The sequence below is a fragment of the Oncorhynchus tshawytscha genome, linkage group LG03 (assembly GCF_018296145.1).
Source record: "Oncorhynchus tshawytscha isolate Ot180627B linkage group LG03, Otsh_v2.0, whole genome shotgun sequence".
Lineage (NCBI taxonomy): Eukaryota > Metazoa > Chordata > Actinopteri > Salmoniformes > Salmonidae > Oncorhynchus > Oncorhynchus tshawytscha.
Window position 1 is genome coordinate 29,116,603 of NC_056431.1, and position 10,970 is coordinate 29,127,572.

The 10,970-nt window shown below is 43.3% G+C and overlaps 2 protein-coding genes across 2 annotated transcripts; both read left to right on the plus strand.

The window, feature by feature from the left end:
- Positions 1 to 3,644: 3,644 nt before the first annotated feature.
- On the plus strand, positions 3,645 to 7,832 carry LOC112233957 (calcium homeostasis modulator protein 6). The gene is made up of 2 exons (XM_024401901.2): positions 3,645 to 5,764; positions 6,900 to 7,832. The coding sequence occupies exons 1-2, from the start codon at positions 5,222 to 5,224 to the stop codon at positions 7,335 to 7,337; spliced, it is 981 nt and encodes a 326-aa protein (XP_024257669.1). The 5' UTR covers positions 3,645 to 5,221; the 3' UTR covers positions 7,338 to 7,832.
- Positions 7,833 to 8,302: 470 nt separating this feature from the next.
- Positions 8,303 to 10,736, plus strand: LOC112233958 (calcium homeostasis modulator protein 5). The gene is made up of 2 exons (XM_024401915.2): positions 8,303 to 9,038; positions 9,300 to 10,736. Exons 1-2 carry the CDS (start codon positions 8,496 to 8,498, stop codon positions 9,642 to 9,644), a joined length of 888 nt encoding a protein of 295 aa, XP_024257683.1. The 5' UTR covers positions 8,303 to 8,495; the 3' UTR covers positions 9,645 to 10,736.
- The last annotated feature ends 234 nt before the right edge of the window (positions 10,737 to 10,970 follow it).

The window sequence follows — 10,970 nt, forward strand, 5'->3', positions numbered from 1 at the left end:
GCTCATCTAAAAAGCTCCTTTTGAAGTGGGGGTCAATGAAACAAGTGCATGACTCTCTTTGTCTTCTCTGTGGATCTGTTGTTAAGGTCTTCTCTCATTACCCTTTTCATCTCCTTGGTCAGGGATGGCTCTGTATCCTTTTCCACCAGAATATCACGGGTGATATGGTCCAGGACAGGCTTGATGGCTGACAGTGTCACTCATGTCTCTGAGGCAAGTGCATCTGTAAACTTGCTCAGAGGTTCAAGGAGCTGGCACAGTTTCTCCATGACACTTATGTCCGCGTCCTTGGGCATCAGATGCCAAGTTCCTATTTTTCCACCAAGTGTCGCATAAACTGGCTGCTGTTGGCTGAGGAAACGCTCAAGCATCTTGTGTGTAGATCCCCATCGGGTCACCACATCATGGATCAGAGCTTTCTGTGGCATGTTGAGGGCAGCTTGCTTTTCTCTCAAGTTCTCTCCTTCTCTTCCAGCTCCGTGAGATGCCTTGGACCAGATGACGGCAGACCTTGACAGCTATGTCAACTCTCTGAATTTTCAAAACCTTTGAGATGGTCAGGTTCAAATTATGGCCAACTTAAAAAATAAAGGAGAGCCGCACACTCTAGGAGCTCAGATGCAAAAATATTTATGTCCAACGTTTCGACAGACAAGCTGTCTTCATCAGGGTATAATGACAAACACTGCGGGATGACTCATTTATATAGTGTCAAAAGACACACAGGTATCTGTAATCATGGCCGGGTGTGGCCTGTATCATTGGTTAATTCTCATATATTAAAATAGCATACAAAAAACATAAATGGATAGCGTACGATCATCAAATTATGGCCAAAGCAGCTAAGCCACAGATCTGGGAACTCTTCAAAAGCCTTGATCATGTTTGCTGCATTGTCTGTGGTTATGCAGACCAGGTCTTTCTTGTTGATCCCCCACTCTTCCAGCATATTCTCAAACAACTCTCTGTTGTGAGCCGATTGATCTTCTGTGAAGAACTGTGTTTCCAAGCAGTTTGATTCCAGTTTGGGGTGAGGAAATGGATAGTGAAGCTGATGTAGGGTTGTCCACCCATACATCAGCTTGTGTTGATAAGTCCATAAGCAGCCTGCCTTTTTAAATGCTTGCTGGAGTGTCTGGTCACAACTGTAGATGAGGAGGGACCAGTAGCATCACTGGGTTTGCCTGCTGCACGCCCACTCTGTAAACAAAGGAATAGCAAATGTATTATTTATTATTATTATTATTATTATTATTGGTGATGTTAAATTATTATTATTTCTCACACACACACACACACACACACACACACACACACACACACACACACAAAATATGTTGGTAGTGTGACTAAACTACATAACGTGTGCAATGGGCGAATAGAGTCTGCAGACACACGACACATACAGTACAGCATCAGAACAACGTGTGGTGTTTTTACAAGAGTAGGTAACACTGAAAGCCTCAGTTTCCATTACTGACAAGCTATTAGCAAGTAAGACAGTCAAACCAAGACGTTTTCCCCCATTCCGAAGTTCCCACATCATGCCACTTACCTTGCATTCGCTATAAAGTAGTGGGTGGTGGTCACGAAGATGACTCAAGAGATTTGAATTGTTGCCCCCTTTCACAGCGATTTTTTAAATTTTTTTATTTACTTTTTATTTTTTATTTTTTTTTGCATGTTCTGCAGACAGGGTGACCATCTTCGATTAAGTTTCCCTCAGCACTCTTGTAAAACCCAAAATACGACCACATTTCAGATTTGATCCTCTCAGAAGGCTGAAAAATCTCCCGAGCGCTGTCATTGCCTTTTGCCATGTTTTCACACAAAACAAAACACACGTAGCATGCTGCGCCTGCGTCAGACTGTTGCTAACTTTGGTTGCTGATGGACAGTATTTTTACCATGACTTTTAATGATAATTAAAATTTGAAACGGTAATACTAATCGTCTGGAATTTTTCTGTGGTTTATCTAGAAACCGGTAACTGTTTCATCCCTAGTGCCAACTAACGTGACACAGCTCAGCGCATATCTGCCTTTACTTACCCACTATGGAAAGTTCATGGAGAATCTCTCTACTCTCATCAAACCTATGACAGAGCTCTTACAGAAAGAGAGACCTTGGGTGTGATCAGAACAATGTCAGCAGGCATTTGAAAGAACAAAGAAACGGCTGTCTTCCTCCCCAGTGTTAGTGCACTCCGACCCACACATGCCAGTAATATTGGCTTGTGATGCCTCACCATATGGGGTGGGGGCTGTCATCTCACACACAATGCCTGACGGTAGTGAGAGGCCTATTGCATATGTTCACGACACTCACTAAGTTCACGACACACAGAGTTGAAGTGTGCCCAAATAGTGAAGAAGGCCTTAGGGATCATATTTGGGGTAATGAAGTTCCCTGACTACCTATATGGTCATAAAACCAATCCAAACTATCAAGTGTCATTTTTAGATGTACTTTCCATTTTACCTAAGGACATAGCCAGGGAAACTACCAAGGACAAAGGTTTGGCAAAAGTGAAGCACTTCGCACTTACAGAGTGGCCTAACCATTATTGGGTGAGAAGGGATGAGCTCACTGTAGAAAGAGATTGTGGGTTATGGGGTATGAGAGCGGTGGTGCTGGCTACTGAAGGAGCTACTGAAGGAGCTACATGAAAACCACTGGTGCATGGTCAAAATGAAAGCTCTTGCAAGAAGCCACTTTTGGTGGCCCAGGTTAGACTCAGACATAGAAGACATGGTAAGGGGATGCCAGGTGTGTCAGTCTAATAGACATATGCAGAACCTTGCCCCAGTGCATCCTTGGAAGTGGCCTGAGCGGGGCCCTGGCAGCGCATCCATATATATTTTCTCAAAAGGGAAAGCACCCCGTTCTTAGTAGTTACGGATGCATGCTCATGCTGGCCAGAAGTAAAGTGTATGAGTAGTACCGTAATTTCCGGACTATAAGCCGCTACTTTTTTCCCACGCTTTGAACCTCGCGGTTTATACAATGACGCGGCTAATTTATGGATTTTTCCCGCTTTCACAAGAATCATGCCGCCAAAAAACTGAGCACCGTCACATAATGTGACGTAAATCGAGCGCGCTCAAATTTCCCATCATTCAGATTACGGTAGTCATTTTGTCACCCTCATCATGGCAAAGACACTGAGAAATGCATATGATGCATCTTTCAAGTTGAAGGAGATCGATCTGGCTGTTGGAAAAGGAAATAGAGCTGCTGCACGGGAGCTTGGCCTTAATGAGTCGATGATAAGACGTTGGAAACAGCAGCGTGAGGAACAGACTTAGTGCAAAAAGACAACAAAAGCTTTCAGAGGGAAGAAAAGCAGATGGCCCGAACTAGAAAATGAGCTTGAAGACTGGGTCAACACACAGAGAGCAGACGGCCGAGGTGTTTCAACTGTGCAGATCCGACTGAAAGCCAAAACAATCGCCACCGCAATGAAGTTTGAGGATTTTAGAGGTGGATTTTCAATTCTGAGGCTATTCAACTCCGACACCGAAGGAGATGACTTCAGTGGTTTCAGTGCACAGGAGGAGGAAGATAGTGACCAATGACTTTCTTGGTAGGCTACTGTTTACTGCTATTTTTTTCAATTTTTGTTACAAGCCGTGTTTCGTTAAAGCCTATTTATTTTTGTTACAAGCCGTGTTTTGTTAAAGCCTATTTATTTTTGTTACAAGCGGCATTTCGTTAAAAGGCCTATTAATTTTTGTAACAAGCCGTGTTTCGTTTAAAGGCTGTGTAAAGTTAATTTGTTTCAATGTACCGGTAGGCACCTGCTGCTGCACTTAATAGTCCAGAAATTACGGTACTTCAGCCACAGGCAGATACACTCCGGGGAATGTTCTCAGCCTACGGGTTAGTTGAGGAGTGTGTTTCAAACAATGGGCCACAGTTGGATTCAAAAGAGATGGAGACATTCTTCCAGTTGAATGGGGTGAAACACATCCAGTAGTCTCTGTATCATGCAGCTTCAGATGGCGCCCAGTGCGACTTGTACAGAATCTAAAACAGGCTCTAGAGAAGGACAAGTCATCAGGACGGTCTGTACAGCATAGTGTGGACAACTTTCTGTTTACCTACAGGAATACGCCACATGCCACAAATGGAAAAATTTCAGCCGAGTTGTTCCTAAAACGACAGGTTAGAACAAGGTTATCACTGGTTAAACACAGTTTTTCAGCTGACATGCAGTCGTTGGGACAAACAGTGCTTGTCCGAGATTACTTGGGAGTAGAGAGAAATGGGTACCCGGGGTTGTGAAAAGGGTACTTGGTCCTGTAACCTACTTAGTGCAGACTGAGGGGAAACTGTGTAAGACGCATGTGGGTCAAATGATGATGCAACACAATGAAAGAGAAGACCTGAATGTGTCAGAGTGGAACGTTTCTGATTGGGACTTGGGAATTACGACAGGCACACATACAGAGACACTGATTGTGCCAGGCCGTGAGCCTGAGGGCCCAGAGCGTCGAGAGGCCAAAAAGAGTAAGAAGGCCTCCGGACCAATTGGATCTGTAAACAGGTTGTATATTAGTTGATAAGTGAAAAACTGTTTTAGAAAACCCATGATGTTCATCAAGGATGTTTTCAGAGGAAGTGAGAATTTGTGGAGAAGTGTGGTGTATTGAGAAATGTGTTAATGAGTTTAGAGGAAGTCACAGTGATGCCCGAAACGTTGGTAAATATCCATTACATTACTGGGAGATGACACAGTGGAGTGTGCGAATTTCTTTATTTTGATAGCTTAATGAGTTTATATGTAAAAATGGTTGCAAATAGTCAATGGGATTTGTATGCAGGGGTTGAGTTATTTGAATGAACAAATGATAATGGGGTTTCTGGTCTTGCATTGAAGTGTTTGGATTAGGAGATGAAAGGGCGGTAAAAATTCAATGATGTATTGGAGAGTTGGGCTGAAGACACTGTAGAGAGTAGTCGACTAATGTGTTAAGGAGAATATTAAGTAAATCTCTTCCGTTTATTATAAGTACGCTTCGGAGTCTTCAGTAAAAGAACCCAGCATCTTAGGATGCAACAGTATCGTCCATCAATAAACTGTAGCCTAGTGAAGCGAGTCACACCCTGAGTTGGAGGCGCGCCAGAGAGGACAGGAGAACTGAAAGTATAGCTGTCACGTCAATTTATATGGTTCCCATGACTTGCTATCAGCAGAAGTGCCTGTGAGTCTGGAAAGATGGATATGTTCAAAACTGTTCTTAAAATTGTTCAGAAACAGCAGACTAGTCTCGGGTTTGGTTTAGTTGCGTTGTTAACTGCAGGCGGGGAACAGATATTCTCGTCAGTGGTGTTCAAATGTCCTTGCAGTGGCTGGAACTTTTCCTACGGCATGGTGTTTCTCTTAGTGCCTGCTCTGGCGCTGTTGGTGTTAGGTTACGTCATGAGCAATAAAACATGGAAATTGTTTACAGGTTTGTGTTTACGCAAATCCAAATTGTGTCGTTTTAAATATTTTTGCGCCTGTGTGGTGGTCTTCTTTCAGATCACCACAACAGCAGTCGTTGCACCTTTGAGTTGGATTGCAGTCGCTTTGCTCAATGGCAATTACTTTGAATGCGCCATGACTGGTATCAATGTAACTGTTTTCACCAACCACCTTTGCGATGGGAAGAGTCCGCAGTGCCAGGATGAACTTTATAAATTCCCCTGTGGGAGAGCCACCCACGTGCCACAATCTGACAGCAATGATGTGCTGGCAACCCTCCACGCTGAGTCGCAGGTGAGATAATATTCACACTAATAGAGCCAAGTTATGGTTTGATTTATCATTTTTTATCATATCTTCTTTGCCCCACTTTACACACTTCAATATGTTTTAATGGGCTATCTTTGTTTTTGTTGATGGCCTGTTGGAGTGTAGGTGATTAGACTGACAGGTATCAGGTTTCTGCTAACAGTAATTGACACCCCTGGATGTGTTCTGCCAGCTAAGGGAGTTGTATATTTTTAAACTGAGCCTCTGACATTATGAAGTACACATTTTTGCTTTGAAGGCATTTGTTGCATCACATTTAATTTGGAAATTCCAACATTAAAATTCCCCAAAGCAAAAGTTCCCCAAAGCATAGGCTACTTCCATTGTTATAAAATAGCAGTTCTTCTTCAGTCTGACTCAGTTTCTGTATGACTTGTCCTCCTTAATGTACAAAACTTCCCAGTTTTTCCCCTATATTAATTTAGCAGTGGCAGGCATGGTAAAATGTTTTCAGTGTAAATTTAAAAGGCGTAAATGAGATATAAAGTATGTAGAAAAGATAATGGAGCCCCCATTGATTTCGATAGAATGTTTGAGTCATTCCGATAGCATAAGAACACGGCACAGGCCCCATGACAAAATGTGTAGAATTGCACGAAATTAGCTTTAAAACAGCAAAATTGTTTCTCTGCGGCCAAGAGGAGGGCCTCTAAAATGTATGGTCGGAGATCTCACCATTGGCCACACCCACTACCACTCCCTCTCCCCAACACACACCTCTGAAATGAATCTACTGTTCCTTATAGAGTATTTTTTAATTTTACTAGGCAAGTCAGTTAAGAACAAATTATTATTCTCAATGACAGCCTAGGAACAGCAGGTTAACTTCCTGTTCAGGGTCAGAATGACAGATTTGTACCTTGGGGGTTTGAACTTGCAACCTTCTGGTTACTAGTCCAATGCTCTAACCACTAGGCTACCCTGCTGCCCCAGTATGCTTCCCAAATACATTCTCCTGCTATATTTATAGATATGGTTTGAGTTTGAGCAGAATACTGTATGTGGGCAATTATAACTGTGACATTAACTCAGGCATTCCAGGTAAGGGGTTAAGCAGAATAGTTGAATATTGTGTGGAATGTTTTGGTTTTGATTTCAGGTCCTGGGTTGGCTACTGATCGCCTCCATCATGGTCTTCAACCTCCTGCTGACCTGTGTTGCCCGGTGTAACTCCCCAGTCAGCTACCTGCAGCTGAAGTTCTGGAGGGTCTATGTCCAGCGGGAGAGCGACCTGCTGGAAAGCTACACGGCAGATCACGCCGAAAAGCTTGCAGAGAGGAACCTGAAGAGCTTCTTCCAGCAGATGCCTCCAGAGCCTGTCACGACCCCACCTAACCAGGCCTGGGAGAAGATCTCGTCCCTCTACAGGTTCAGCACCAGAGACCACTACTACAGCATCCTGCACAAGTACGTGGAGAAGTGCCAGGACCCTGCAGAGGCCAGGGACCACAGAATGTCATCTGTCAGGTCAGACGGTCCAGACACTGCTAATCCGTCTGTGCTCACCTTTGTGGATGAGGGCAAGATGATGCTGTGAATGGGCATGCATATGATCATAGGAACAGCGGTGACAGCATTACTATCATGACTCTATCTGTAACCATCCTCATTACTTTTAGCGTCAAAGTTATGACTCATTATAGAGGATTGTTGTCATGATTATACTCTTCGTCGTCATCATCATGATTATCGCTGTGCGTCAGGGGATTTTTCAGTAGAAAGACAAATCACATCTGATTAACCACTCTCAGGTCTTTGCTTCAATAACAATGCTTCCCAATTTTATATTGTGCTCAGGAGGGATTTTTATTAATTTTTTAAATAGTTGATCATACTTTCTTTCTCTTTCACTTTTCTGTTTAGTATTTTTATGCTCCTCAGACTTGGCCTGAGTGGTCAGGTGGTCTGTGGCATTAGGTGGCACTCAGGTGGTCTGTGGCATTAGACAGGAAACGCATGGTCTGGTTCTATTAAATAAGGAGCTAGTTTGTGCACTGCAAAACACTTTCAATAAAAGCCTGTTACCAGTGTACATGTAGCATCTTTATGACGGTCACCCACAATAACATTCAGTTTGACCTTACAAGCTCGGTCTCCAAAGTATTTATGTGTTATTGTTCTTTATATTATTGCACTGTATTAATGGCACTTGTGCTTGAAAGTTTTTTTTTTACAGACTGCATGACCCTGTGGCTGCTTGTCATATGACATCACTCTGAGAGGACAAAGGCAGCTGCATGGCCTGAAGTAAAAAAACAGATCTGCAGGATCTCAGCCAGTTTAGTCACTTTTGTTTTATTACCTACGCCTAGGAAAGGAGGGGGGAGTGGGAGAGAAGGAAATTTAGAAGGAAGAATCAAGGTGGGGTTTGAGAGTTGGAGAATACAATCTCATTGGATTAAGAGTTCGGACAAGGGTAGGAAAGAGAGATAAAGTGAGGAAAAGAGGGAGGAGTTGGTGAGAGAGGAAGATTGAAAGAGAAAGAACAGGAGGGAGGGAAAGGGAGGGGCAGAAATAGGCTCCGAAGAGCTTCAGTGTGTTTGTGCTCAGACGGCACAGGAAGTGGAGTGAGTGTTGGAGGCGCAACCCTTTGCGTCAACTATTTCACTGCCTTATTTTTCCTCTTCTAAATCTTCATTCTCTGTGCGTTATTTTGTTTTTTGCTGAGCGTGCGTGAAAACTCCTTGTCGACACCATGGATAACTTCCAGACCGTCCTGAGCTTTTTCATGAACCAGAAGGCCACCATTGGCTACAGCTTCATGGCCCTCCTGACCATCGGGGGAGAGCGGATCTTCTCCATGGTCTCCTTCCAGTGCCCCTGCAACCACGACCAGAACTTTGCATACGGCCTGACCTTCCTGTTGGGCCCAGGCCTGGTGCTTCTGGTGCTGGGTCTTTTCTTCAGCAGCAGGCTGTGGCGCCTCTACACTGGCTGTTGCCTCAACCCTGTTAAGCTCTGCCCCGGTGGCAACTGTTTCACCTGCCTCAAGGTGTTTGTCAAAATCTTCTTCGGTGCCTGTGTGGCCCCTATCATGTGGCTGTGTGTGGCACTGTTGAACGGGACCTTCTACGAGTGTGCCGTCAGCGGGCTGGATAATAACCTGGTGCTGGATATGTTCTGTAAGAACAGGACTTTGATGTGCCGGGAGGAGCTGGCCCGTGTGCCCTGCAGCAAGTCCAAGCTGCCCAGTGACTTGAACATGGAACTGTTGCTTATGTTCCGGGCTCAGTCACAGGTGAGTGCAAGCAGCAGTCAGACCCTGTTTGTGACTTTTGTACGGTGGAATGTCATATTTTTCAATGTCATATTGTACAGCTGCAAATGCTGGTGCGAGTCGTTGATATACTTTACTATCTGTAATTTAGTTGACTGTAAGCAACACTATTGAAATTTATTATAAACAATTATTATTATTATTATTATTTATTTAAACTGTTGGCATTCTTTATTCATTTTATGTGAGCGTGAGTTTTGGTTCCTGGTTGTACATCCGCAGATACTGGGCTGGTGTATCATCATCATTTCAGCCGTTCTAGGGCTCCTCGGGACCTGCTACACCAACTGCCGCTCGAAGGTGAGCTACCTGCAGCTCACCTTCTGGAAGCGCTACGTAGAAAAGGAGAAGGAGCAGTTCGACACATTCTCTATGGAGTACGCATCCAAGCTGGCCGAGAGGAACCTGAAAAGCTTTTTTGAGAACCGTGAACCGGAAATATTCCCTTTCCCCAACCACAAGGCCTGGGAGGAGATCTCAGGCCTCTACACCTTCTCCAAGAGTGAGCAGTACTACAGCACCCTGCAGTGGTATGTGGAGCGTGATGACCAGAGACTACTGCCCTGACAAAAGACCAGTCATGGAGCTGGACCACAGCACAGAGATGAGCTGAGAGAGCGGTGGATAATGGCATATAAATGCATATCCATATTTCACGAACACTAGATTGGGACATTGTTTGACACTTTTTCTATTGACAGTGTATGAATGATAGTATATCCTATTTGTTTTACCTTTATAAATGACATGCAGTATATACTATAGGTTTAACTCACAGACTGAGGAGAGGCGTTGTTTCCTGCATTTCCCCCAAAGCACTGACATCTACACAGAACACCATTCAGAAGGTTACTACCAGTGACAGTTATTACCAAAGAATGCAGCCATTGCAGAAGTGGTGAAACAGCAGGGCTTCTTGTCTGATCATTTGAAAAAGTCTCCTCTGCCTCTCTTTGACAAGCCTTTGAGGCAATTTCATTCACTTTACTGGTCGATAATGGTAGGAGAGATATTGTAGTTGTATAGTTTAATATGGAATTTTGTATGTAATATTGCACCACGATAGAGTTGTAACATGCAATTTGCTTGAAATGTTTACACAACTCAATGCTTATAGAATTTTGTCAACTTGAGCACAACCTTAAAGTGTCTTTCTATGACGGTACAAGTGAAGCAGCTCACTTTATGTTGCATGGTAATTTGATGATAACTAGTCTTGTCCAAGCAATACGTTTAGGTCTGCCATTACTGCCTTCCTGTTCAGTTATTAATGTCCATAGTAGTCAGTAACTCACAAATGAAGAGGTAATAAATCATGTATGACATACGGGATATTCTCACTGGATTCTACAAAAGATTTAGTGGCCCCTGTTTTTTTTCTTCCTCTCCTGTCTAACATCTGTAAAACCATGTAATGTGTAAAAGCGCTAAATTAACCTGTACATAGAACCTTATTTGTACATGTTGCATTATGCCCGATAAAACCATTTCAGGGTGGTGAGTTTGTGTGTAAAACCTGTCCACGTTCCACCGTGTTTGACTAAGGGGAGAATGCAGCCATATCGGTGTAGTTGCAGTGCCTTCAGAAAGTATTCATACCCCTTGACTTGTTCCACGTGTTGTTGTGTTAAAACCTGAATAAAACATTTGTTAAACATATTTTGTTTCTCACCTGTCTACACACAATACCCCAAAATGACATGTTTTTATGCATTTTTGCAAATTTATTGAAAATGTAATATAGAAATATTCAAATTGTCATAAGTATTCACACCCCTGAGTCAAGACTTTGTAGAAGCACCTTTGGCAGCGATTACAGCTGTGACTTTATCTGGGTAAGTCTCGAAGATTTACCCACCTGGATTGTGCATCATTTGCCCATTATTTTCAAAA

Bases quoted from the DNA above. Each gene is read 5' to 3' on its own strand.
- LOC112233958 (XM_024401915.2), top strand. From the start codon at position 8,496: ATGGATAACTTCCAGACCGTCCTGAGCTTTTTCATGAACCAGAAGGCC. The intron at 9,039-9,299 runs GTGAGTGCAAGC...GTACATCCGCAG, and splicing joins TGTTCCGGGCTCAGTCACAG to ATACTGGGCTGGTGTATCAT.
- LOC112233957 (XM_024401901.2), top strand. From the start codon at position 5,222: ATGGATATGTTCAAAACTGTTCTTAAAATTGTTCAGAAACAGCAGACT. The intron at 5,765-6,899 runs GTGAGATAATAT...TTTTGATTTCAG, and splicing joins CCCTCCACGCTGAGTCGCAG to GTCCTGGGTTGGCTACTGAT.